The sequence below is a fragment of the Lepisosteus oculatus genome, chromosome 13 (assembly GCF_040954835.1).
Source record: "Lepisosteus oculatus isolate fLepOcu1 chromosome 13, fLepOcu1.hap2, whole genome shotgun sequence".
NCBI lineage: Eukaryota > Metazoa > Chordata > Actinopteri > Semionotiformes > Lepisosteidae > Lepisosteus > Lepisosteus oculatus.
In genome coordinates this window covers 19,367,735-19,395,727 of record NC_090708.1, presented here as the reverse complement: position 1 = coordinate 19,395,727, position 27,993 = coordinate 19,367,735, and the positions used below count along the sequence as shown (strand labels likewise).

General features: G+C 39.2%; 2 protein-coding genes across 9 annotated transcripts in view; one reads left to right on the top strand and one right to left on the bottom strand.

Annotated features, from left to right (window-relative positions):
• gigyf2 (GRB10 interacting GYF protein 2) overlaps positions 1-27,993 on the top strand; it is a 60,862-nt gene that overhangs the window by 20,431 nt on the left and 12,438 nt on the right. For 4 of the 8 annotated variants that reach the window (XM_069197674.1, XM_069197676.1, XM_069197675.1 and 1 more), the window contains 13 exons: positions 1,895-1,927; positions 14,466-14,645; positions 15,220-15,470; positions 16,627-16,774; positions 16,886-17,101; positions 17,564-17,721; positions 18,531-18,687; positions 20,389-20,555; positions 21,092-21,186; positions 23,573-23,698; positions 24,095-24,195; positions 24,909-25,009; positions 26,914-27,054. In XM_069197674.1, coding sequence (XP_069053775.1) covers positions 1,895-1,927; positions 14,466-14,645; positions 15,220-15,470; positions 16,627-16,774; positions 16,886-17,101; positions 17,564-17,721; positions 18,531-18,687; positions 20,389-20,555; positions 21,092-21,186; positions 23,573-23,698; positions 24,095-24,195; positions 24,909-25,009; positions 26,914-27,054 — 1,874 coding nt within the window. The remainder of the gene's footprint in view (positions 1-1,894; positions 1,928-14,465; positions 14,646-15,219; positions 15,471-16,626; positions 16,775-16,885; positions 17,102-17,563; positions 17,722-18,530; positions 18,688-20,388; positions 20,556-21,091; positions 21,187-23,572; positions 23,699-24,094; positions 24,196-24,908; positions 25,010-26,913; positions 27,055-27,993) is intronic. The other 4 variants (XM_015361646.2, XM_015361645.2, XM_069197673.1 and 1 more) reach the window with 3 other exon arrangements.
• kcnj13 (potassium inwardly rectifying channel subfamily J member 13) lies at positions 10-27,993 on the bottom strand. Its single transcript, XM_006637941.3, has 5 exons — positions 27,877-27,993; positions 13,373-13,416; positions 5,261-5,406; positions 3,134-3,631; positions 10-2,727 (listed from the first exon to the last, which is right to left on the bottom strand). Exons 4-5 carry the CDS (start codon positions 3,612-3,614, stop codon positions 2,135-2,137), a joined length of 1,074 nt encoding a protein of 357 aa, XP_006638004.1. The 5' UTR covers positions 3,615-3,631; positions 5,261-5,406; positions 13,373-13,416; positions 27,877-27,993; the 3' UTR covers positions 10-2,134.

Genomic DNA, 27,993 nt, shown 5'->3' with positions numbered 1-27,993 from the left:
TAAAAAATGAACATGAAAAGGTGATCTTTTATTCATTTCAACTCTAATTTGTGTGGCTATTTTATATCCGCTTGGACAGCAGCTTAGACTGATGTGGGCAAAATCTGTTTATGTATTGAATAGCTTTCTGGACTATCATTTTCTATATGAAATTAAGAAATTGCATTTTGAATCCTTCATTTCTGAACCCCACACAGCTATGGTACAATGCCTAAAATATCCACAATTATTTTAAAAGTCTTATTTGCTTATTGTAATACACATTTATATTCTCCTACCCCTTAAAGTTATTGTAAAGTATTTAACAGTCATGCATAGATGACCCAACATTACATTTCTGAATATATAATATTGCAGTGTATTCTTTTCCAAGACTATTGAAAGTTTCTACGAGCACTGCAATGGGTGAGATAAGTCATTACATGCACCTTCTCTCATCGAACTGGAGAAAGACTAGTTGTGACTCAGGGAAAGAAGCACTGAGAGTACTGATTTTTAAGATCAACCGTGTGACAACATGGAGGTGTTTTGGCACATACAAGGGATTTGGAGTATACTTATCAACAACGACCTAAATGCAGGAACTGCATTTTGATGTAGGTTTTGATTTTCGTTTTGCACCAGATTTTCCTTTTAAACTAAGGCTCATAGCATTTCCTCAGTCAGGTCTGGTGCATTACCAGTGAATGGAGACAGGTGGCAGCAGCCATTCAGAAGGCCTATGGTGTGGAAGAAGTGGATCGTTCAGATGTAGGCAGCACCTTCTGGAGAATGTGATGCTCCAGTGACTTTGGATGAAAAAGTTAACTTATTTCTACTTTCCATTTAAGCATCAAATGATTGATGCTTAGCATTCATAGTCTTGTTTGCAGTTTACAACATATGGAATTTTACAGTCATATATTTAGAAGCACATTTGTCATCTCTTTCCAACTGTATTTTTGTGCTTTTTGAATTATGAAATAAGCAGCAGAATTGATTTGCACTCCAAAAGCAATCATTTTTGAAAGGAGCCACTACTTACAAAAATACTATACATTTTGAAAATGAAAAGGCTACAAACTGCATTCGTTTTGTGCGTGAATTGAAAAGTTTACTCTTTATTACATTAATGCCTATAACCATTTCGGTCAATGCAGAGAGCTGCAACTGAGTAGTAATTCATATTTTTAAAATTATTTTTGTACATGCTAGACAGTACTTGAGGAATGTAACTCTCTTCTTCAGTGTCAGTTCTTACCAAAGATCATTTTACAAGAAATATTTTATCTTTGGACCAGTTGATTTTGTATGTTTTGTCTATGATATCTGGTTTTGTGACCTTTCCATAGAATTCTCCAGTCACAGTCTGGATTCTCACATTAATATTTTTGTAGTATTTTCAAAATTGCCATTCAAATATTAAACTATTACCAACTTTATTTTTCCATGAAGTGTCAGCAAAGTCTATATATTAATGAACTCTTAAAATCTATACTCATTACTTTGATACTCTTACTATTTCTACTCTTTATAATGTGTGATACCTGCTCTGTTCACATTAACTTAATCATATTTTTAGATTATATATTTCTCTGTTGATTTGTTAACTCATTCTTAACTTTAAGTGAAAATTTGGTTTACAAACATTTAACATCATAAAAAGTGTGGAAACTCTCTGAGAAATAGTTGAACAACAGTATCCTGATTGCTGCCTCATTGGCTGCAAAGAGATATGTTAGCACTGTCACAGCCACAGATTCAGTGCAGTGCATCTTTTTGGCTGCCTATGTAGTGATAACAGTTGCTGATTTGATATAACCATATGATTTGCTGATGGTATGCAGATTTCTTTCAAAGACAGAATTTCTCATCCTGATTGTGTGTTTGTTTCTTTCACATATGGGCCCTGCAGATGCTGCCCCGGCACATTTTCAGCTGAATCACAGTAAGTGAGCTTTTGTTTCTCAGATTGCTGTAATTGACAAAGGCATCTTAAAACCTTGGCACTCTGGAATTTCTCTGTGGATCAAAATCTCAAGAACCTTAGAGAAACACATCATGTCTCTGTGTGTGCCACTGATTGTCTTCAATGCCCAGTGATTGAGATAAATGATGAGCTGGGAGTGTTTTTTGTCTCTGGAGGGTTTTTCATTTATCCTCCTATTCCATCATTACCGTCTCCATTTATTTGTATGACGAAAACCTTCTCTCCATCTAGCGTTGTGTGACTGGGGTCTGGCAGCACTTTGTTGAGATTGGTTGTATTCACTTTATAAGAGCCATGGGGGTCCAGTCCCAGAACACTGGCAAAGTGGTAGTCAACCTGGATCTCTTCCCGCACGTAGGAGGTACGCTTTTGGCAGCCTTCACCAGTTCCCTCTTGGGTGGCCGAGAGGAAAACAACCAGCTCAAAATGCGCAGGGTTGCCCTCACAAAGCACAGAGTAGAGCGGGCTGTACTCGGTCAGGGGGTGGTAGAAGGTCAGTGGGAAGATGAAGAAAGGGCATTCTGGTCCCCGTAGTCTGTCCAAGTGGAACTCCACACTGGTTTGGTGCAGTATCTGGTCCTCACGCTCCTGGTACAGGATGGCGCTCACTCGCACTTCCGTCAGGGGGCTGTCTCGCATGTTAGCGGCACGGAACATGAGGCAGGTCTCGCCCTGGTGATGCCCCACCACAGCAGAGGAGCTGAACTTGATCGTTCCAGCCCGTTTCTTTGGCCTGGCTATCTTGGCCACAAAGGCACCTTGGACAGAAGCATGAGAAGAATTAAAATCATACTGTAATGACAAAAATCTATTGCAGTGCCTTGATTATTTAAAACGCTAGACTTTGTACATAGTTTAACTTAAAATAGTTTTGCTATATGCAAGCTAATAAAATTGCCAACCCCTTCCTGGAATGTAGGGTTTTGCTGGTATTTATAGTTTCCAAAGGTTAAAGTGTGTAATAGACTAGATTCTGCTTTTCAGATCTTTTAATTTAATTTACCTCCTCTGTTTATTTTTGTACTCTGCCTCATTATCCGCCTTGTTTTTTACAGTCTGTAAAGTGTTGATAATGTAGGGACTATAAAAGGTTTCTAGACTGGCCTTCAAGACCTTGAGTTGAGGAGTTCTGTTTTGGAATGTGTGTAATATAGTTAAGCGTACCTGTAATAATAGCCTCCAGCATGAGTCCCAGTAACATCTGCACGGCAAGTAGAGCAATAGCACTAGGGCAGTCCCCACTGGGGAACATGGTGCCGTAACCTATGGTCAGCTGGGTCTCCAGGGAGAAGGAGAAGGCAGCAGTGAAGCTGGTGATGTATTTCACGCACACAGTGTGCCCAGGAGGGGGGTTGTCATGGTCCACTCCCAGGTCTCCATTCAGATGGGCCAGCAGATACCACAGGCAGGCAAACAGGAGCCAGTGGGCCAGAAAGGAGATGCAGAAAGCCAGGAGCACCCACCGCCAGCGTAGGTCCACCAGTGTGCTCCAGATATCCTGCAGGTAAAGCAGCCCCTTGGCTGGTGCGCTGGCATGACTGGTGTTTCTCAGGGTGCAGTGCCCATCTTTGGTAACGAGCCGCCGGCGACGCAGGGCGATGAGGGGTGTGGAGGCTTTCCGGTCCTCATTCCTTTTGGCAGCCATGTCTAGCAGCCTATAATCTGGAACAGCATTCATGGTAAAACTTTGCAAAAGTGCAGAAATCAACAAATAAGAGTCTGAATGAGTATTAGTTCTCCTTTCAAATAATTACTGCAACAGTGTAGAGCAATCGTGGAGTTCATCTGTCAGTGACAAAGAGGAAGATTAGTATGATCAGTTTATCAAATTGCATATTACTGAAAAGTAAAAAAAAAATAGGTTCATGCCACATTTACGGTTTTATTTTCTTCAGTCTGTTAAATTAAGCAAATAAATAGTACCTGTGCATTAAAAAACAAAGGTTTAAGTTTGTTTGCTGCAGAGGTTGTCTTAACTTCTTCTCACTTAGAAAATCAACAAAACATCTTTGACCAGGGGTGCTCAAACCTTTGCATACAACTGTATGCCTGAAGATTAAATATCTTACAAGAGGAAGGTCTTTTCAGACTTAATCATTCTTTAAATTGCTACTTTTGACTTTTTTGTGTCCATTGCTATTCCCCTTTTGCTCACAATTGGAATGCATACCAATCATCAAAAGGACCTTGACACTTTTAACTGCATCACGTTGATAATCTTTTGTAGCTGGTTCACTGATATTTTATCTTAAGTCATTTTAAATATCATTTGTCATTAACAGGGAATCTGGTGTAACAGGGAATCTCGAACATTCCGGGCTAGTAGCGTATGTGTATGGTAGCTATATGAATGTGATGTGTGATTTGCATCAGAGTTTTACTGGACTCTGAGCCCTAGATGTCACACATTTCCCTCTCTTAAATGTTCAGCGGGCCTCAAGTGTGGTGAACAGGGCATCCACAGCATACCTGACACATTCTTGCAAGGAAGGTCTTACCAAAACAGATAATGGACGAGTATGAATGTGGTCACATCTTGATTTTGAAGGAAGGCTTTAGTCAGATTACTGTCTGTCAATAAGAGTGGAGTTTTGTATAAACTATGCACTCCTACTTAAACCAAATATTGGCATCTTTTCCCCCTGGTTTTAACCAGAGTTGTTGTTAGTCATCACCTGTTGCCCTTAAACACTCTTTAGTGTTTATGCAACAATAGCTCTTGTGTAGATCATAGTCATGAAGCATTAATAAATCAAAATAAATCTGAAACATCTAGTCAGAATCTGTAAATGTTTTCTAAAACTATGCATGCATAGTGTTAAGTTACTTTTGATGCTCAGTGTCCCTTTTGCCAAAATCGAAACATAATTTCACTATGGTTTTATAAAGATCTTATCAGTTCATCATGTATGTAGCTCTGTTATTTACTAGTTTTAAGACATTTTCTATTCATTTTCCATTTGTTGCATGTTCAAAACTAATAAAATGGGTGGATAGATTGAACCACTTTAAGAATGATCTTCTTCTTTAACACTGCAGCCTGCTGTAGACAACGTTTTATGTTACTGCTTTATGCCTTGAAGATTTTTACACAACAATTATGATGTTTGGAAAAATCCATTCATCTCTTAAAAATAAGTTTGTTAAATCGGACTATGTTCTTTATCCGTTTCTTGGCTTTCTTCACTTTTAAATTCTAAAATGATGATTTTGTGGAACGAACCATTCCCTGCTGTAAATGTCCGTACACACTCGGTATAGCTCAGTTTCGATCTTGAATAAGTGTCTTACCTCTCCTTCCAGACGTGCTGTATTAGCAGCAGCAGCCAGTGCTCGGTCCGAACCTGTCTGAGTGGTGCTGGAACCTCTCCCAGCCCCTGTTTGCTATTCGGTAGCAGCAGCGTCTTAGGAGTCCTTGAGCTCGACGTGATCCTGTCCTGCAAAGAGAGTCAGCTTATAATACTGGGGGGTGGGGTGCCTATTCTTGGAACCATTAATGTTTTGTTTCTCGGGGGCAGTAAGACAAAAGGGCTCTGTTTCAATTAAAGAAACTCCTGCTTTAGGGGAATATTGCATTTGCTTATGGAAGTGATAAAAGCTGCCATACTGATTAAAAAAATGTTTTATGTACTGCCTTAATTCAGTATTTTAATTGTGTAATTCTGCCTTACGACAGGGCATGGCTTCTTAGTTGGTTTTAGGCATGTCGTTCTCTCAATGGCTTGAAATTGGTTCTGGAGTAGGGTGGATTTATTGCTTAATTCAGTGTCGAAGAGATATTTGAAAAAGGCTCTGTGATTCTGGATCTTGATCTGTTGAAATCTAAAAGTTGAAATGTTTTATATCCGTAGAAGTTCTGTAGCTCTGTACACTGAGTTAAGTTAATGCTTTTTTTAGAATTACTTTTTCTGCAATTACATTTTTAAGATTGTTTAAGAAAAGTAAATTTACTTCTGAAACTGTCTAAAAGGTTTAGTCCATCAGTATGAAAAATCAGAATTGCTCGGTTGCAGGGAACAGAAAACACCTAAATAGTGCACAAGATGAATGTGATTGATAGCTCTTGCTGTACACTAAAACATCCAAATGCTATTCAGATGTCCTGGTAATAGTAATTGGATATCTCGTAAACCATATAGTCAAGAACATTAGGAAAGTGCATTTCAACCAATTTTTAATTTAGATCCATAGAATAATGAGAACTGTCCAATTTTACCATAATCTTAGACTGGAGTTTGGAAAATCCTTGATTTTATTTTTCTCTACAGCACGGTTTATTAATATTCACAGATTATTTTGTATCCTAATTTTGACTTTTTAATGTTTCCTCATGTATCCACATTTTTTCTTGCTGAAATTAGTTTTACACAACTGCTAAGGCAGTTGCCTGAGCTTATTGACTTCACCTAGTAGCTGCACTGCTGCCCTCTAGGATGAAAGTGCTTAATTTAACCTTTAAAAGAATGCATAGTTTAACTAAATGCATTAATTACTAGCAGTGTTTCAAGTAAATGGGGATAATACTTTAACAGTTGTGGACCACTTTGTTTTTAAAAAATAATTTTGTACATGTGTAGTATTGAATAGAGAAGTTCAGGTCATTTTTGTCATTTCTTGTTTGGTGTCTTAACACACATAAAGCTGAACAGTATGTAACATTAATGTCACGCTTTTTAGAATGATAGAAAATGGTCCATGAAATACATTTTAAGTGCAGCGAACAGCCATTGAAGGCGGAAGCAGTACAAAATAAGATGTTTTTCAGCAATAAATACTGTTTTCTTTTATAAACCAATTTCACTATTTAATTTACTGCAAAACCAATTTTGAGTGTCTTAACATGTTCAGCATTTTCTAAAATTCTTCTGTAGTTTGCACTTCTCAAATAAGATTGAGAAAGAATTAATAACAATTTTAAGTAATCCCCTTAAGAATGCTGCCTTGCCATTGTGTCTAAGTGGGTTTTTTGGAAAACTGCCGTTTTTATATAATCATTTTTTTCCAATGATTATTTAAATTTGCATAGAATACACTTCCCGATTTTTTTTTTCTTGAAAGAACATTTTAAGGAGAATTAGTCATTGTGGATGACCAGTTCTATGCTGCAAAATAGTGTAATGGTAATTGTTCTCTAAAAATAGTTTCAAAAGTATTTTTTTAGTACTTTTTCAGTTTTTGTACATAGATCAATAAATGACAAAAGAAAATTGTGGTAATGTGATGTTTTGGAAAACTACTTTGCAGGGAAAGGTTGCAGTCACAAGTATTTTTTTCGCAAATGGTAATCTGATTAAATACTTGCTTTTTAATTAAACTGTACTTAAAGGAGCCAACAACAACAGGCTTTCCACTTAAACATCTATTGAAAACAAAACTTTGGATGTTACATGGTTAATTTAGTCAATTATCAGTGGTGGAATAGTAGTTCACTGCAGCCTCACAGTGCTGGGGCTCTGGGTTCAGTTATGGTCCTGGGGTGATATATGCGTGGAGTTTGCATGTTCTCCTCAGGTTTGCATGGGTTTCCTCTAGGTTCCCCGGTTGCCTCCCACTGTCCAAAAACATAAATTGGCTTCTGGGAAAATTGACCCTGGTGTGAGGGTGCATGTCTGTGTTTGTGTCTTTCTGCCCTGTGATGGACTGGACTGGTGTCCTGCCCAGGGTGTACCATGCCCTGTGCCTGTTGCTTGCCAGGATAGAATCTGGCTCCCTAGCAACCCCGAATTGGATGAAGCAGTTAGAAAATGGATGGTTCCATTTTGTTCCAAATGCTTTTGTATTTTGTCAGAATCAGTTACAGCTTGGATTTGCGACGTGCATTGACTTCTATTCTGACAATTCCGATTTTTTAAAGACCAATTTAATACTCTAAAGAAATTTCAAATGCATTTGAGATTTGAGTGAAAACTCTTTCATGACAACATCAGACTTGAGCTTCAGTCCGGTCTGTGAGGGATACCCTAATGATAATATTGGTTAGAAAAATCTGCACTGGATAAGTTTTGTTTGCTGTGTGGAACGGAGCTAATTTAACCTTTGGAGGTTTAAAAAAGGAATAAATAGCCTCCTTGTTTTTTTTTCCTTCAAGGGACAAGCTAGTACTTGGCTTTCAGTAATATGCATAAAACAGCTTTGTTTAGGATCACAGGTCAAATCACATGAAGCGCATGTGCTGTGTTTGCAAAGAACAGAGCTGAAGGCCATTGGAGAATTCAAGATAGAAAGTCATTTTACCTGCGAGTGCAAGCTCTCTATAAAGGTCATAATGACTTACTGCACGCATCTGCCTTTTTTTGAAGAGTTTCCGCAACTGAGGCAAAGTAAGTTCCATAGCTGCAAGTCATGGTTTTGTCATTCTTCTGCTTTGTGTGAGTTGTGGCTGTCAAGAGTGGGTTCAATTATACGTTTTGTAATATTACAAAACATATAATTTTTGTAATATTACAAAACTTTTTGTAATACGTTTCCGCAGGTCTTTCCTCCTGGCGGCTGTCAGAGTGTTTAATGCTGCCCTAGGCTAGGGACGTTAGCCCTTCATTTGCTCGTCTATGGACAGCATGTTTACTCCATTGTACTTTTTCGACAATCAGTCTGTATAAACCTATGCACATTTTGCATACACCTATGTATTTATTTGTATTTATTTTGTTGTCTTTAGTTTTATAACTATTCTGATGTCTGTTTTTGATTGTCTCGGGCTGGACTGCTGTAACACATAAATTTCCCTACGGGATTAATAAAGTATTATCTATCTATTACTGAGCTGCAGGCGGTTGTAGAAGGTTATCTACCATTTGTTATGGGGATGCCATGTACTTAATAGTGTAGTGTCGTTAAGTATCCAGTGCCTGTGCAATTAAAGGCAGTGAGAGATTTTTTAAGTCAAATTTCAAAGGCGCTTTGTGGTGTGGTGTAAAAAACTTTTCATCTTTCAGTTTTTCACTTTGTATGCAAGATTTGGCCTCTGATAGAATTTGTCTAAATGTACATTTATTGAGGACTTTTATAGCACAGGGAACCTAGGACATTATATAAATACTTTTACTTGTTTTTGGCACCGTAAACTGTCTCTGTGATAGGAGAATTACAAACTGAGAACAGAGGTGATGAGAGGGATCAGCTCTGATATACCTTGCTTTTCTGAGAACTGATCTCATATCTGATCACACACTGATTATACAGACATTCCTACAATACAGCCACATTTTTGCACTAGAATGTCATTTACTTTTAAATGTGCTGTTATGTATATGATGGTTTTACTAACTGAAGCAACTATTCGCCATTAAAGACTGACACAAAATGGGTGCAATTTCATTACTGAAATGTGTTTTTAAGCATAAATGAGAATATTTGCAGCAAGAAGCAATTGAGTTTTCTTCATAGCTTGAGTGAAAAGGTTGTGACAACTTTTTCGAACCAAAAGTGTCAGTCAAAGGTATGGCTCTCTAATATTTGCTTCTTTGGAACATCCTATAATCCAGTTCCATTAGTATCTCTGTTAAAATGCCACAGGGTTTTTCCCAGATAGACATGATGGTCTTTTGGTACACTCAAGTCTTCTGCAGATGCTTGGTAGTGGTAGATTATTTGGTGATTGAGGTGCCAAATTAAACAAAGGCACTGTGCTTATCTTTCAATAAGAATTAAAATGTTTTTCAAAAGAAATACTGCATGATATTCCAGAAAAGTGCAGAAGGACCGAGTGTGTTTGATTAAAGTACAGTGCAAGTCCAGAACAACATGTGGAATTGACAGAAACAAACCAAACCTTAACTTGAAAAAAGATTGATTGGGAACCACCCATGGAAGCATTTATAAGTGAACTTGATATAAAATTGCCACGTTTTAAATATAATTAGTCCAAATTCAATAGTATGATTTAAATTCTTAAAGCAGAAAGGAGACAGGCAGATTGTTAAACTTATTAGAAGGAGACATTTATGACAGAACAAAGCCACTGAATAAAACGTTCACACTCGAGTGAACGTGCTGATTGGAAAAAAATGTTTGCGAACAACTTAAAACAGGTTTGATATTGGATATACACTACTGGAATTGCCATTCTTTGTACAGTGTGGTGAAAAAATACACTCCTTTTTTTGAATTAATGGTTTAAAATATTTAGACATATTTGACCTTCACCTAATTCACACCAAGACCTAATAATAGATAAAACTAACCTACTTTTCCATAAACTGTAACTCTTTGTCATTATGTAAATGAAAATCAACCAGCATTCAATACATTTGTGTGAAAAAGTGAGAGCGCCTGTGGTTCTACCTTCCCAAAAGAGTATGTGGAATCAGGTACACCAAAATATGCAAAATGATAAGATGGTCATCAGGAAGTAATTCCACCTGTACATAAGATCAGAAATGGTCAGTTTGGTCTGAAGCGTTCAGGTTTGAGATTTTCATCATGCCCATATGAAAATAAATCTGTGCCAGGTTTAGAGAAAGAATTGTTGCTGCTTTTTAGTCTGGAAAGGGTTACAAACTCATTTCCAAACAATATGGAGTCCAAAATTCCACCGTAAGAAAGATAGTGTACAAATGTTGAAAATTCGAGAAAACTAAATTCACCTAACAGTGGCCGTCCTACCAGAGTTTCTCAGAGATCTAATCGTAATGCCCCTAGAACTCCCAAAGAACCCCAGGGTTATATCCCGAGATCTATGAGTTATGACAATCAGGAAGACATTGAATAAGAATGGCTTTCATGGAAGGATAGCCAGGAGGAAACCCGTTCTCTCCAAGATTAACATCACCGCACATCTTGCAAAATTGCACTTGACTGGAAAAAATACACTTCTGGAACAATGTGCTCTGAGCAGACGAGTCAGAAGTGGAGTTGTTTGGCCATAATGCAAAATGTTATGTTTGGCAAAAACCAAACACTGACTTTCACCATAAGAACCTCATACAAACCCTCAAGCACAGTGGTAGGGGTGGGTGCTGGATTGGGCTTGCTTTTCTGCCTCAGGACCTGGATGCATTGCTGTTATAATGTCTAGCAGAAAATCCGTACTACACCAGAGGCAACCTGTCTGACAGCCAAAGCTGAACCAAAAGTGGATCATGCAACAGGCCAATGATCCAAAATACACAAGCAAATCTACAACAGAATGGTTGTAAAAGAGGAAATGGGGGATTTTGGAAAAGTTCAAGTACTCTTAAAACCCATAGAGATGCTGTGGTAGGACTCGGAGAGCTGTGTATACGGGAAAGCCCTCAAACATCAGAGTTGACGCAGTTCTCCAAGGAAGAGTGGGCCAGAATTCCTCCTGGCTGATGTGAGAAACATTCAACTCTAATGATGCAATTTATCGCTGCTGGAAGGGGGTGCCCTTACTTTTTCAAACAAATATATTAAAAGCTCACTGATTATTTTTAAATAAAATAAAACTTTTGTGTGTTATTAGTCAGATGAAGTTAGTTTTACCTACTGTTAGGACTTGGTGTGGACTAGGTGAAGGTCAAATATGTCTAAATATTTGAAACCATAAAATCTTAAGGGGGTGTACTTTTTCACCACATTGTACTTGTAGATCACATTCTGTCAGAGCAGTAGCCTGAGGAACCTGTGTAAGATGCGTCATGGTTTATACCCTGAAGAAAGTTTAAGCAAAGAAAGCTCTTTGTAACTATGGATGCATTTCATAACTATTTTATGCAGATATGAACGACGTAACTTCAAAAGCTAACTTGAATGGAAAATGGGGGTTGTAAAAAGCAAAGTGAGTAAATGTGTCTGTTATCTGCCTTTAAAGGCTATAGTATCCTCTCACCCTTAAGCAATATAAGTGGATTTCTGTTTCAGTTCTTGGTCATTTGATCAATTATCACTATATGGAGTTGTTTTTAGCAGCCCTTTTGTGTCTGTTTACTCTAGATTGTGTTTTTTGAGGACATCGAATTAACAGTAAGTCATTTTGCAGTTTGAAAACACTAAGGGGTGTGTATTTTAATTATGATAAAACTGAAGACAGAAAGCGCTAATCCGGTGTAAATTTTCTGCACTGATAAGGTTTAATTCAAAGCAGGTTATAAGAACGTGCCTTGAATCAATTAAAACATACGAATTTTAAATTGAAGTATTCTAAAACAACTGGTATTATAGGGAACACAAACGTTTCAGTAACCGGAGACTTTGGAAAAGTTGAAAATATCGCCAGTTAAGTCAATAACTAACTGAAGTATTGACTAAATAAAGTATTAAGGTCTTGAAAAGAACGAATACCAGCAGTGCCAATGGCTTTTCAAGTCCAGGAACACTAACCTTGGTTAACAGACTGAGTGGAAAGCAGAGAAATTTCTAGGTGTCCCATATACTTGACACTGGGCTACAACCATCTTGAGTAGTAACAGTTTGTGAAGACTAGCTTTTGATTCTGGGTAAAAGTAACACATGCCCCTATTCTTTTTTAATAGATGGGTATATAAAAGATAATGTTAATAGTCACAGCAGCTTTAGGACTTTTTTTAAATGAATGTTACTTTAAGCTTTAGATTGAAGCCTGTTTTGGTATTGGAGGTTCTCTAGGTGGCAAGATCCCATTTTGTAATTTCCAAAAATAATGTACGCAGCAGTATAATCTCAAGACTGAAATATACTTAATTTTTAACATGCTGAATTTACAAATGTTTTACTAATACAAATAAAAATGCATAGTGAACAGTCCCTCCATTATGTTTAAAAGGTTCATATTTAATTTTGTAACATTATTGGGTTTGTTTACACTAAAACCAAAACCTAACATGGCTTTAGGAAGCATGTATGAATATCTCCCAGTTGATTTTTCACTGTACATTCGGTAATTACTCTCTAAAGCCAAATTCACAGCAAAAGGAGAACTTTGAATTTAGACAGGCAGGAGGTATACATAATTGTCAGTACGTTCAGGGGTTTCCTGTTAGTTACTCATATTGTTTACTTATCAACTGAGCTCGCAAGCGAAGATCAAATAATTTAATTAAAGATTAAAATTCTTGCTGGATATAAGCAAAACATTGCATAAATTCTTGAAGATTATACTTTAATCTTAGACTTTATAACCCAATGCATCCCTTCTGAATGAAGAATTGCAGTTAAAATCAATTTTAAAACCTTCCTCTATTGAAAACCAGAATGCAGTAATTTGCTTTTACAATACATGCAATATATTACTTTTGTAATAAGTAATTGCAAAGAGTTTACATTAAATTTTGTTAACGAGTGTGCACGGCTCCCTTGAAACAGAAACATGATTCAAAAACCGTATTCTGCAGCTACTATTTAGAAAATAAATTAATTTAAATGTCTTATGCAATCAGAAATATTAACTGGATAGTTGATAATGTGTATCTTGAAGTCAAGCGCTTCATTTTATACTTAAGACCGTCCAAATTGTGAGTTACTTACCAGTTGCAGAGTGGGGATCTTTCGTGGTGGTGATGGCCTTTAACCTGAGTGACGATAGGAGGTAGGGGGCAGAAGCAAAGAAAAAGTTATTAGAAATCTTAAGGGTTCCTCGGTGTTGGTGAATAATACCACCCCAGGGTCTATGAGATGGTTCAGCTCTGGTAGCACTGTTCTGATCCCACCTTTCTCTTTCCAGTCTGTAGCTCCTGTCCGAAGCTGATTCGACTGGTCACTTGACTCTACATGTGGCCAATTAATTCTTCTATGTGGGGGGAAAAAAAACATGTTGTTGGAGTCTGTTGAAAGTGCTAGTTGTTGCTTTCTTACTGACCTTACGAGAACCGATGCCGTTATCTGCAGGTGGTAAGAAATGGACTCCTAATCTGGTCATTGTGAACAAGTTTCAACTTTGTTTTTATCATTCAGCACAAGTTCACACCAGTCTTATCCTCCTGTTGGATCAATCTAAAGGTGATTTCTTATGTAAATTACTGGAGCACTGGTATCTCTAAGTCACACGTTACAAAGAAAGTTAGTTCAACACTAATAGTCTCGAGGGTCTGAGAATAAAGTACAGGAAAACTCTGGACTAAAAACAGGAGATACTTAATGTGGAGTAACAGGTGTCTGGAACCGACTATCTGGCCATATTGACGAAACATATCTTGAAGATGTTTGAAGAAACAGACTAGGATTCCTGGATCATGCACCCTCCTTGTTTAGCATTTTATGGTCATGTTCACAGATTCTCAATGAGACTGTCTAAGGTTGTTTTCAGGTTCAGTGTCATGTGCATTAAGCGCTTGAGTGCTTTAAAGCCATGGTAATTGGGGTTTTGTTTTCACTTTGTTCCAAAAGCAAGTGGTTATATAATTCTTGAATGCCATTAAAACAGTCCGGTTTCGATTGGCACTGAGCTGGGTGATGAGGACCATACCTTCAGGCTGAAGGAAAGCCTGAAGCAATTTAATAGGTCATCCTCTACATGCCTGGCCTTCCACAATGACTAAGGGTTTTGTTTCCTTCACGTTTGATGAGGAAGCGCCATTGTTCATTCTGCCCTTTGACTCTCTTCTCTCTCTCTCTTTCACAGTAAGGTCCAACTATGAAGACGCTGGGACGGCGGGGTCCCGGAAGCACGAATTCACGCGCTCTGAAAGCGAGAACTGGCGCATGTCCCGCGAGGAGCAGAATGGTGAGGACGAGGAGGGCGGTGGCTGGCGGCTGGCTGGCTCGCGACGGGACAGCGACCGGTGGCGGCCCCACAGCCCAGGTGCGCCAGCCAGACCCACCATGTGGCAACACCTGGAAAGCCCTGTTGGTCTCTGCCTCGCCAAGCTTGGCATAAGTTGGGTGACAATGAAAGGGAGCAGCATCTGTAGTTCACAGATGAAGTTTAGCCATTCAAAGCGGGAAAGGATTAAAGAACAGGAGAGGTCCATTCCTTCAATAGATAGTTTTTTAATAGATTTATTCATCTGGCAACAGTACCAATTACTGGAACATGTTTGTCCACAACCTTCTGAAAGACTACACAAAATGGAAGCTCCCTCCATCTTTCTGAACAGTATCTTTTGGTTCGTTGTTAAAATTCCTATTTGTGAGCTTTTTCCCCCCCGTGTCCACATAGTATTTTGCTTTTGCTGTCATGTTCACTCCTTGAGATCTCAAGGCATTTAGTTTACTAAATTCAAATTCAAATTTTGAATTGTTTTTCTTTTGTGGTCACACGTGAAGCTAAGAATATTATTCACAGACCTCGATCCTTATGCCTTTAAGACTTGCTCTTGAAAAGCCAGTAAATGGTGGAAGAGATATTGCTCTTAAGCGCCTCTCTCCCCCTGCAGACGGGCCACGCTCAGCAGGCTGGCGGGAACATCCCGACCAGCGGCGCCGCTTCGTGTTCGAGTCGCGGGAGGAGGAGCGGGGCTACCGACGGGCGCGCTCAGGCAGCGGCAGTCTGGAGGACGAGAAAGACAGCCTGCCGGAGTGGTGCCTGGAGGATGCCGAAGAGGAGATGGGCACTTTCGACTCCTCTGGGGCATTCCTCTCTCTCAAGGTGAGGGGCTCTGAGCTCTCCAACCTCCCCTCACGCAAGGTAAGAGAGCTGCCAGGCTTCCCATCTCACCAGGGTCACGGGGTGCACATGTTTGGCCAAACCCAGCACCGGGATACTATTACACTCGCTGCACACAGAGTTGAGGATGTTTGTCCTTTAAGATGTTAGACTTTTAAGTGGCTGCTCTGTGGACCAGCTTTGTAATACATTTTCTGCTGTATTGGGATGTTAATTCCAGCCATTTTGTAGGTGAAATTAAGTTGTAAATGTTCTGTTTAGTCTTGTCTTTGCTGCCCACATGGTATTCTGGCCTGAATATAGCTCATTGGTTACCTTCAGTGTTTTGAGACGTCACGGGGATTGTTAACTTGAAAATGTTAACTCTACAGCAAAAATGTAAAGGCTGGATTAAAAAAGTTGAAATAAAACTTATTCATTGTATAATAATGTGACCCACATTGCAACAAGCAGTTTTGCAATCGTATAATGGTAGAAGTGCATATTTTTACATACATTATTTCAAATTTTGCTATTCACTCTAATAGTGAAACTAGATGATGTTAACAGATCGTATTTGTAAAGCGTCTCCTGTTTTTGCATCATTTATTTGTAAAAGGTTTTCCCCACAGTCAATGATGCACTTCTGGCAGAATGTTGAAGCAAGACATGTTTCTCAAAATCAATGTTCACATGAATATGATTCTTCTTCTCAAACTCTGCTGTTCCCATTGCAATTTAGTAAAGACTGTGGATGCATTACAGCAATCTGGGGCTACAGCAAGATGAAAGCTACTTTACTGTACTGCTGTACTTTAGTGGCTGACGTTTATTATAGAATGAGAATCTAAATAATGGTTTTATTAATAGAGATGTGGCCCTTAGCACATTTGTGGGGAAAACAGCTTGAAAAATATTTGTTGTAATATTGAAACATTTTGTATGCGAGTGCTTCTATGAAGAGTAAATTGTGACCTTGGGAGAATCAGACAATGTTCCCATTCGAACCCGCAAGTGATATCAGGAGTGTGATGCACCATTTTAGACATTGTCACTGTCTGGCACTGAGTGAATGGTACCTCATGCCCCTTCGATGCCTTGGCTTTCTTACACACCTTTTTCGCTATAAGCATTACTAGAAATGGGTTTTGCTGCTTGTGGTGCATTCCCTATATAGGCGATGTCTGTGTTCCCCTAGAAGGCTCCCAAGGAGCCCATCCCTGAGGAGCAGGAGCTGGACTTCAAGCCGTCAGATGAATGCGAGGGTCAGTCTGAGCATGAGGACAGCGACATAGAGGAGACCAAGGAGTCTGGCAAGACACCCAGGAAAGAAGCAGAGAAGGATGGTGAGCAGCGCTGCAGTGTACCAGCCTCTGCTCTCTTTAGTCTCTTTCTGTCTCCTTGTTTTGCCCGACTAGCATGTCGCCTCATGGCTGTCGTGTTTGGTGTTCACATAGATTCGGCGAGAATGGATGACTCCTGTGCACTCGCTCCTTCCCTGCCTGCCTCTGCCCCAGCGGAGCCGCAGGCTCCTGAGCTCACGCCCCCCTGCCAGCCTGAGAAACTGGAGCAGAGTTCCCCCGAGAAGGCAGAAAAACCACCGACACTAGAGGCTCATCAGGAGGCCTGTATACCACAGCGGGCCTCAGGTGCATCTAGCAGTATCCCTGAAGGTACATGCAGATTCTCTTAATTCAGAAAAGCTTAAGAACACTGGGGTGCTTAGGATTGCTGAGCTATAATGCGGCTTCCTAGATTGCAAGCAAAGTGACAAATCAGTCCAAATGTCTGATTTAAGGAACCCTGCTAAACACCATTATTTGAATACACCAGCAACTGTAGCACATTTTTAAACCTTTTTGCATATCTTAGAAATAAGCAAAAGAGCCCTGATGCAGCTGTTCCTTTGAAATTGAAAAAGTGCTTTGATGAAATGAAAAAACTGCATTAACAATCGTTAATCATTATGACATATTCATCCCTGTTCCTCTTTTATAGCATGCAGTATGAAAGCAAATAATGAACCCAAACAATACTGAAACATTGTTTCAGTGCAAATCCACTTTCATGAAATACAGATGGATACCAGCAAAATCTTTACTATTAACCTTCTATATCTCCCTTTTCTCTGGCAGAAGTGTCTGTCCCTGCTCCTGTGACACAACAGAAACCTCCAGATATGCCCATCCCAGCCCCATCTGTCCCCTTGCCTGCAGGCATGGCTCCAATCAGCATACCCGTGGCCCCACATCCTGACAATGATGATGATGAAGGGCTTAAAAACTTTGAGCAGGTACACAAGTTGAGAGCCTGAGGAAACCTCTTTACATATAGAGATTTTCTTACTGTATCTTCAAATTAAAAATGTGAATTTAAATGTTTTTTAAATCCCTTTTCCAAGCATTTACACCTCCCAAACTGTTGCTGTTTGACAGTGAGCTCTGTCGGTGCACTTGATCCACGTGCTTTTACCTTTCTCAGGTTTATTGTTCACTTCTACCATGGTGGGTCTTCAACTAAAGCCTCATATTTGGAAGTTAATTTGCATTATTAGATAGAGGTAGTGGACAGAACAATAGAAAGACCAATGTAAAGTCACTTAATGGGGTGTTGAGCCACAGTGTGTGGTGAATACAGACTGCATGCCCCATTACGTAGAGCCTACTAGTGTCTGAAATTCTGCAGGAAAAATGAAGCACTATTCTTCTACAAGAAAGTGAATAAATTCTTGCATTGGACTTGATTGAAATCAGATGTGGTGACAGAGAAGGCTATGACTTGTGTCTAACATTAGTATCATGCTCATTAAACCATTGGGTGACCACGCATGCTGTGTAGATGGGAGTTATTGTTATACTAGAAGACACCTCTCCCAGCATGAAGAAAATGCTGCAACATGGAATCAAGATGATCACTCAATATTATTAAGTATTGATTACCATTAACATTAACATTGCTTTGAGATCTTATAACCTTCAGTATAGAAAGCCATATGCAGCCGATTGTTACTATTACAATTTGTCCTTAAATCTTAAATCTGAAGCAAGTAAAGGTGCATTTTTTCCCTGAAACACAACCTTCTTTAAATGCACATTATGGCAGGAAGCTGAGAAAATGGTGGCATATCTTCAGGATAACGCTCTTGATGACGACAGGCTATCAGCAAAGAGTTTGGAGAGAACGAAGCCTACAGCCTTGCCTCTGTCTCATGAAGCAGCATTGAAGTGGTTTTATAAAGACCCGCAGGGAGAAATTCAGGGTATGTATTAACAGAAGAACAAGTCTTCTCTCTGCAGGTCGTTGGCAGGTCAGCCTTGACTCTTCCTTTGTGTTTTCAAGCAAAACTTGGTTCCTAGCGATCCTTAAATCTTTAAGCAATTCTTTTTTAGCTGCAGACTTAATTAAGCAAGTCAGGAACAAGCAGCACAGTGTTGTGGAGCCACAGTTGCTTGTTCCTGAATTACTTCACTGCAGTATGATTGCCTGTGTCCTGATATGGGTGTAACAGTGCCCTGGTATTCCACTGAAGTAGTGCGAAATTGAAATTAAAACATTTTATTTGTTTTTGTTAACGTTTCCAATATGCTGATGAACCTTTACATCAAACTGGAAAGTTTGATATCAGAAATGGACAGGACAGGTGTATGTTTTTTTGGAAATGGATATTGAAATCTTTTGGAGAAAATAAAAAATAACTGGTAAACTAAGCCAAGAGGACCAGCCGTTCGTCTGGTTGTAGTGGACAAGAGGGCTTACTTTCTAGTTTGTTCTTAAACTGTGCTGCTTCTTGGGTAAGCAATGCAAATCTAAAAAAAGAACATTTTGGTTTGCACAAGTTTGTGTGGGAGTGGGTTTTAAAACATGGGATTATTGAAGCATTAATAGCAATCTGTGCAGTAAATTAAATATTTTCACAGAATGAAAATGATCAACATTTTGGTAAAGATGGAAAGTACAAACTGGTAGTTTTATACCACACATTATGTCCTTCATGAAAATAATTTGTGGTAAAATGTTCCATCTCATAACTGGACAGTAGAAACAGTCCGAGGCGAATTGTAAGCATACAAGCCGGATCTGGATGTTACAGTTGTATTGTGTATTGTATGAATTGCTGTGTTAGACCTGGAGATTTGATCGGGTTCGACAGGACTTGAAATACTTTCACAGGTCCTGTAATCAGTGTCTTTAATATATTTAAACAGGAGGCTTTTTATTTGTTTTGTATTTCCCTAAAATCATGTCATTACCTAAAAGCTAATGCTACAACTGACTTGTTACAAAGAAAAGGCACTTTTTTTCTTCATCATGAAAAACAGTACCTTCAGACATGCAGACACAAAAAAGCAAAACTTCAGTACAGAATCAGATGTTAATCAGAATATTATAAAACTGTAATCAGCTCAGGAGCTCATCAGATAAGCTACCTGGTCACTGATGCCATGTCCTCGGGCTGTCATTATCCCTTGACCACTCTGGGCAGTACCTGAGTTTGGATGGTATCTAGTGTTGGAAGGAGTCAAGTAATTTGTTATCATCAAAGATTAATTTCTTTATTTCATGTATCAATCTGAGGCACATCATTTTTTTATCATAAAATAAGGATTGGTTTGAAACGAGAGAATTTCTGTTTGAGTGGATTTGGGATGAAGTAAAGGAGAACGCTGTGAGATGTTATTAGTCAGTAAAGCTGATTTAGCCACAGAAATAACAGCTATGGCCTGAAACACTAAAATGTATGTTTAGAACTATTCAACCTTTTTGTCTATATTTTTGGTTATTTGTTGGGTTTTTGCTAAATGTATTTCTAGATGTAAGCTCCCATCTCCCATGGATGTAAATCCATGCTGGCATAAAGCTGTAAATTATTAAATGTAGTACTGTATATGTTGTTTTTGTAAATCCTTTCATCGTTAAATGGAGGTGTGCGGTAATGCTGACAGGTCTTTGTGTTTGGCAGGTCCCTTTGCAAATCAGGAGATGGTGGAGTGGTTCCAGGCGGGGTATTTCACCATGACGCTGCTGGTGAAACGGGGCTGTGATGAAGTCTTCCAGCCCCTGGGAGAGATCATTAAGATGTGGGGGAGGGTGCCCTTTGCACCTGGACCCTCCCCTCCTCCCTTACTGGTACTGAGAACATGTCTCTCTTGTCACATTTTAATCTCATAGTGTTGTTTCCAAGACAGAGCAGAGCTCAAAGCAGTTTTGCTTTGTTTTTGTGCACTAGTAAAGAATAGAGGTAATTATACCCACCCCCTACCCACCACAGATCTTAATATTTATATTTTAATGGTTAAGTGTCAAAGTAATTCTTGACAAGAAGGTAATCAGGTCCAAAACTGAATTTTTAATCTCCCCTGACTTTTTAGTCACTGAACCACCAATCCTAGTCATTTTACAATTGGGTTTAAGCTGGGGGAAAGTTGACAACGTGAAAACTATAGTTAGAAAGTGTTTCAATTGTTATTCAGTTGTTTTTTTGAATGAATAACAATTTTAAATACTCTTACACAAATAAAAAAAAATAGCTGGGTAATTTGCATTGCCCCTCCATTGTGTCAGGAAAAAGTACATAAGGGCATTGACACTTGGAACTGGATGTTTTGGTTTTTTAACCTAATTGGTGCATTAGTTTTTAAATGATGCACCTTTTCTGTTCTCAGGGGGACCTAGACCAGGAACGGCTGAAGAGGCAGCAAGAACTGACAGCCATCAACCTCTTCCAGCTCCAGCAGCTGCAGTACCAGTATCTCCTGAGGTAAGTCAGCTAGGTGTCTCCAAGGGCATTGCAAATGTAAGCACATGTAATCAGATTTAACAACAGCAGCGTCACGTCCATAGCCTGTCATCAGAAATCTATTCCTAAGCACATACAGCCCCGGTACTCTTGTGCTCTGTGGAGTGGGGTAGTAAACTGACATGAACTGAACTGTAAGCAGTTCTTCAAACAATCAGCCTTTGAGGAGCTGTTTTCTGTTTGGTCATGACACCAGGGTTTCATCCCTGCTCCTGTGAATGCTACAGATTGGTGGAAGGTTGCAAGTTTTTTCATGTGAATTTCAAGAATGCACAAAATTGCAATGTCTCTCCCATACCTGAGGTGAAAACTTACAAAAAAGGGGAATGATTGAGTGTCACATTAAGAGCTAAGACAATATTTTTGGCTGTTTTTGTCCCATTTTCAGAACTGATGCTGGCAATTCAATCATTTACTGCTAGTCTGGTAGATCACCAGTGTTTCCGGAGTAAAACTGATCATGAGTGATATGTAGAAAAGTCATATATATGTTGTTCAGTGTGTAAGCTCACTCTATTATAGCCTTATGCTCCAGAGCATCTTTTTCAAAAAAGTCCTCACAGTGTTGCCTTATTAGCCAAAAAGATACATTTTCTCTAAAATAAAAAAATGCCAATTGTCTTTAATTTGGTTTGCTTTCCAGTGTGTGAGAAGATCACATTGTGGAACATTCCAGAGCTCCCAACAATAATCGTATTGCACCTACATTGTCTAACTAAAGTTATATTATTCTAGCTAATTTCTTTAGATAATATTAAGCACACACTGCATTGTTACACACCTACTCCTTAGTTACTTGATCAAGGATGAAGGAAGCAGAATACTGCTGTGTGATTTGTCCCATGTTGCTCAAATCACAAATCTTTTGTTTTTCTCACATTGTGGTGCGTATAGTGTTTTTTTTATTGTCTCAAAAGGATAATTGTGTAATAAGAAATAAGGTTATACTTAAATTAGAGAAAAGAAAAAAAGAATGGGAGGAATTTACATGTTTTCGTAGTAGGAATGGAAAACAAGCATGCTTTATATGTTCAGCAGGTAGCTACTTTCCCAACTGCATTTGTTGTTGACTATTAAATTTGTAACTTTACTTTATTTCCAAATTTGTCTTTTTTATATTGCTGATGTCTAGCAAGTACTGTTCCACATTTCCTGTGATTTTGGCACTAACACAAGTACTAACACTAGTTAAGAACTTTAAAACTTAAAACAAGACTAGTTGCTCCTCACTTATCACTGGTATTGTGTAAGTCATTATCAGGCTCTCAAGGAGAGTTAACAATCGATGATCTCTAATCCCAGTGGCCAAATAAATTGAATTTCAGATCTAGTTTACTGATTTAAATGCATATAACCCTTTCCTTGGTTTTCAAAGTTTGTTCATTCCTCAGACTATTGCAAATTTTGTATACTGAAAATTACATTCCTGTTACTTCACATGTAAAACTTACAACTCATTCTTGGATCTTGAAAACGGCCTGGCACTACTCATTAGTACTTTAAGGTCCCAGAGTTGTCAAAATAAGAATACTCTTGTGTGTTTATGATAATGAGTGAAAGTAGTAAACTGTTGAACGGTAGCACAGTGCAGCCAAGGTCAAGGCAATGCAAATATCGTTCAACCGCTTACCTTTTTGAATGCTTTCTGTTAGCCAGAGGAGATGCTTTCCTTATTTTGTAACACCTGAAGCACTTGAAACATGTTTTGCCAAAATGGTGGTACAAACAGGGGGGATGTCCAGCACAAAAAATCACGCAGCAAGATCAAAAGGGCAGTGGCTGCGAAAAGCTGTCAATATAGCAAAATTGTAATCCATGCATTTGACCAGCAAGGTGTTGGTGCAGATCTATTTTCACAAGGTGTTCAATGAAATGTCCTGCCAATTATTTTCAACCTAGTGCACAATATATTAAATGTAGTTAAATCTAAAAAACATCACATACTCAGAGGGCAATGAGTCCGGTTTGCTCAGTTGTCATCTACTGACACAATGACTGCTTTTTCAAAATTTTGCATTTCAAAGGGAGGTAACGTGCCAAAACTCTACAAATAATACTGTGCCCAGTATGTTGCCGATTCATGGTATGTTAGGCCATGAAGTACATCTAAATATGTTCCAACATAGCAAATGACACTGACACGCTTATTTTAAGGGGTTGTCACATTTTTTGCTGTTGCCTAAGTATATAAAGTTTATCAGCAACAGGAGGACATTCAGCCTGTCTGGCTTGCTTGGGGTAGTGAATCGCATGCGAGTTCACTTTAACATGCTGCTTTTGTGTGCACCTAACAGGCTGCACTGCAGAATGGTGGGGCTCATGTGGCTTCTTTGTGTCTTCTGCACAGACAGCAGTACGCCCAAGTGTTAGCGCAGCATCAGAAGGCCGCAGCCCTCAGCACCCCCCAGCAACAACAGCAGCAGCAGCATCAACTCAGTCTTCTATTGCAGCAATACCAGGCCTTAAAAATGAGGTAAGTGAGAATGCTCTCACTTCTGGTGATCAGACCTTGCCATTAGTTGCATTGGTATTGGTATTTAAGGTAATGTGTTGTACGACTCCCTGACGGCATTCCTTTTGCTTGATGGGCACCTGAGGGGCTTAGTAAAATCCAGGATTGCTGTTAGCTATTGGGCGTTTGTTCAGTTTTTCAGTACGAAAAGACATTTTACACATCTCCACTGCTTTTTTAATCATCAGACATCTTCTTAAATGCTTTTCTTGTAGAGACAATGCATTGATTATTCAGTTGATGTGGGGCAAGTTGGACTGACTGAAAATTGCAAATTACAAGTATAATATACAAGAATATGTTGTGTGTGTATATATAACAAAAGTCATCTTTTAACCTCCACCATTGTTCTTACAGGACGTCAGAACAGAGCCTTGTGCCTCCTGTGACCAGATCTATGTCTGTACCTGACACAGGCTCCATATGGGAACTCCAGAACCCATCCTCACAGCCCACAGGTACAACATGTCAAACACATGACCCAGACCATTTAATAAGATACCAGAGTAGTCGCAGAACCAAATTCCAAATGTTAAGATTTTTCCCAACATGAAGTCAGGAAGAGATGTAGACCAGGCATCACAGTAATGTGAGTAGTGGCTAATGTAGCTCCTGTGTTCTCTCTGGATGCTGTTGCTGCAGGCACTGGGTAATATGATTTGCTGATCTTAGACGAAATGGCTTTTCAGTACCCTGGCGCTGATTCACTGCCGGTGTCACACCAACCTTTACTGAGCAGGGTTCCTGTAAATGGTCTCTTTGAACTCTGTAATCCTGGATGCTAGAGATTGCAATATCTGCTTGTGGTTGTCAGGAAAAAAGGGAGTCTAAGCTATTTATTGACAATGGACAATGTCCGTTTTCCTTCAGATCCCCTTCCTCATTTTCTTTGTGACTGCAACGACAAGCATCAGCTATTTACATGATATTGATGAGAAGAATGGAGATTACATAAATTAACCATTAAGGGGGTAATGTTGCTAAGTACAATGGGCCTGTCACTCTTAACTGCAAAAGAATGGAACACTTAACTATAGAAGAAATACAAATACTAAGACACCAAGATAGCCAAAGAGGAAGCACAAGTAACATGTATTTTCATTTGTTACTTTCTGTGTAAGTAAAGTCTCTATGTGCAATTTAGGTTAAAAAATGTGATTTTGTTTTTTAGCATGGGAAGGCAGCAGTGTCTGGGATTTACCTATTGATTCTGTGGCTCCAGCCCCTACCCTTGAGCAAATGCAACAACTGGAAAAGGCAAAGGCTGCCAAGGTAGAACCTTCTCTGTGCGTCTAACAAACACTCTTATTATACACTGAATCTACACTGGCCTGCCTGTCTTATCAAATGTTGCTAGGAGAAGATTTTACACTATCTTGGTAATACAGAAACATTTCCTAAGTCACACTTATCCAGAATTTCCTAAGTGCTCTCTCCTATCCTAACTTTAGTTGGAGCATCCTAATTTTAAGTAGAAAAACCTTACTGCTAATAGTTTAATAACTGATCAAAACTGAAACCAAAAGCCACCTTCACAACTTGCACTCTGAGCTGAGCTATTCTGTGGAGGAAACATTGCAGCCATTTATGGTTATACATTTCAGTTATGTTGCTTATACAAAATAAACTGCAGTAGCAGTAAAGATGTGATGGGCTTTCAGTTTTCCAACAGAGGAAACTAATGTGTTAGTGGGAGCAGTGTAAAGTAAACGGGTGCAATATAGGAAATTGTGTAGATTGTTTCTCTTGACGTTAAAGGGGAGGATTCAGCTGTGCTTAACAGACACGACTGCTTCAGGTGAGAAAGGACTTTTCTAACTATCAGAATAGCTGATGTTACAGATCCAACTTTGCTAAATCTCATTCTGAAATTAGAGTAGCATTTAGTAGCAAATGATGTTGGCTGCGTGTGACTTAGAAAACACTTCTGTAAGGCCATTTTTCCTAGAAATACAATCCTAGCAAAGAAAGATGAAGTAGGTAGACAAGCCGGAAAGCCATTAATATTCCATTAACATACGGAAGCGTAAGACCCATTGTCGTGTGATCAGTTTCTGGTTTACATGTTACATGTTTTTAAATAAACCAGTACCAGGTGTGGGATGTTTAAAGGAAGAGAAAAGGTGAAACTTTGATTGTTGTTTTAACAAGTACTCAATGAATAAAGAGTTTGAGCAGCACACATGCAGTAACATTAAAACATCCGTGATCTCCAGGTGTTTGAAATGGCTTGAGTTTGGAAATCAGACTGACCCAGAAGTAGAGTCATTTCAGCGTTCCAAGATGCTGCTGCTTGCTTGATTTCCAATTTATTTGGCAATTGTGTTTTGAGCCATCAGGAGTCATTCTGTACCGTAAATTGCCTTGTTCACTTCACCTTCCTATATACAGATATTAGTTGGGGGATCAAGAGCTTCTCTTTCTAAGGTAGATTTCCTCATTTTGGGTGTATTCACTTGCACATTAAGTTAAAATAGTATGAAATACTTTTTGCTTCATTGGTAGAAGTAAAACACAATTAAACAAATAAAACTTGCAACTTGTAAAACCAGATATTGATTGACCTGCAATGCAATGGGAGTCTTATCTGGTTTCCTAAAACAGATGGCAATACTTTTGGAAAGTTTTTCCGACCTGTTTTGTCTCAACTCATAAAACACTTTGAAATATTTTGTGGCTCTTCTCAGTGCAAACATTAGTTTCAGATCTTGATTTCCCTCTATATGATGGCAGCAATCCCTTCCTTCCCTCTGTATATTTGTTGTAACGCCTGAGCAGATCTAAAAAAAACCTAGCAAACAGTAGTATGTTTGTCTTATTTTGTAAAAAAAAGTCGTCCGCTTCAGAAAAGCTCATTCTATAGACTAGTCTGCGACACACTGTTAGCAAAATAACATTCCAGAAGACTGCTGCAGTACTAAACACTGTCGATGTAAAAGCTTTGTTTCTAACATATTACCTGTTGAATAATTCTTGACAGACGGCCTAAAGTTTTGAGATCTTAAACATTTAGTGATGACTTAAGGAGCTTAAGGACAGTACAGTCCTACTTAGAGAATAAAGCATAGCCTGATAGGTTCAGTCTTTACACCCTGCAAAGGCTTTTCAGTTCTGGTTAGGTGCGGTCTGTCAGTGATCGTTTGCAATCGATCCCTCTTTCCTGCGTTGTGGCGCAGCTGGAGCAGGAGAGGCGCGATGCGGACCTGCGAGCGAAACGGGAGGAGGAAGAGCGGAAACACCAGGAGGAGGCTCTGCGCAGGCAGCAGGAGGAGGAGCGGAAGCGGAGAGAGGAAGAGGAGCTGGCACGGCGCAAGCAGGTAAGCAAGGGCTGCGGCAGGAGAGCCGAGAGAGGCCACTGGCTGCGCACGTGGCCGTCTGCTCTCGGAGACCCACAGGAACCCCTGATGTGTTGGCATCCTGTCACGCAGAATGAGTAGGCAAGCATACAAATCCTCACACTTCATCTCACAGCATAGTTCACCTCAAAGGGGAATTACTAACCCTGTTTCCTTTCCACTTTTTAACTGAAAAGCCTTTGAAAACTGGACAACATTTTCTGGCTGTGAAACGAATCTCTTTCAGGCACCATAGCCTTATCACCACCTGGCTGTCACAAAAGAGTGCTCTGGGTTCGTAGCTGAGTTACAAAATGCACACCGTTACATGCGGTACACAGATGGTTTGCGGTACTGTCTATTCAGAATAGATTCTGCTTTTTTATATGTATAAAAAAAACTTTGCATCACTTGAAATTCATACATTCATACACAGGGGGACGTTTGTCAGTACAATAAGAAATGTCTCAAAGCTTAAATTAATTTAAACAGTCCATGGAAAACAATAACTATACAATCCATCACTATGGCAAGAAACCACAATCAGACCTCAAAAGAGTGATAGTATCATAGGTTGATGCTCTGAGATTAAGCATAATTGCTGCTAGACATGTAAACAGAAACTGGGAAATACCACAGTTGTGCTGAGAGTTAGAATAGTCCTGACAGCTTCCATAAAATTATCACATTTCAGTTTTCCAGCAAAATATCAGGTAAAAGATGATTTTCATGCTTTTCAGTCAGCTAGCAGGACTGTTCACTTTTAAAGTAACATTAGTAATATAAAAGTCAACTTTTAAATACCTGAATCTCTGAAAGATGCAGCCACCAGCCTTTGAGCCAGCAATAAGGAGTACTGTTCCTGTTGGAGATTTCAAATCCGTTCCAACTAAAATTTCTCTCTGTGCAGTTTGGTAATGT

Coding starts and splice junctions, on each gene's coding strand:
- kcnj13 (XM_006637941.3), bottom strand. CDS start 3,614: ATGGCTGCCAAAAGGAATGAGGACCGGAAAGCCTCCACACCCCTCATC. Junction 2,728..3,133: donor GCTGGAGGCTATTATTACAG/GTACGCTTAACT, acceptor CTTCTGTCCAAG/GTGCCTTTGTGGCCAAGATA.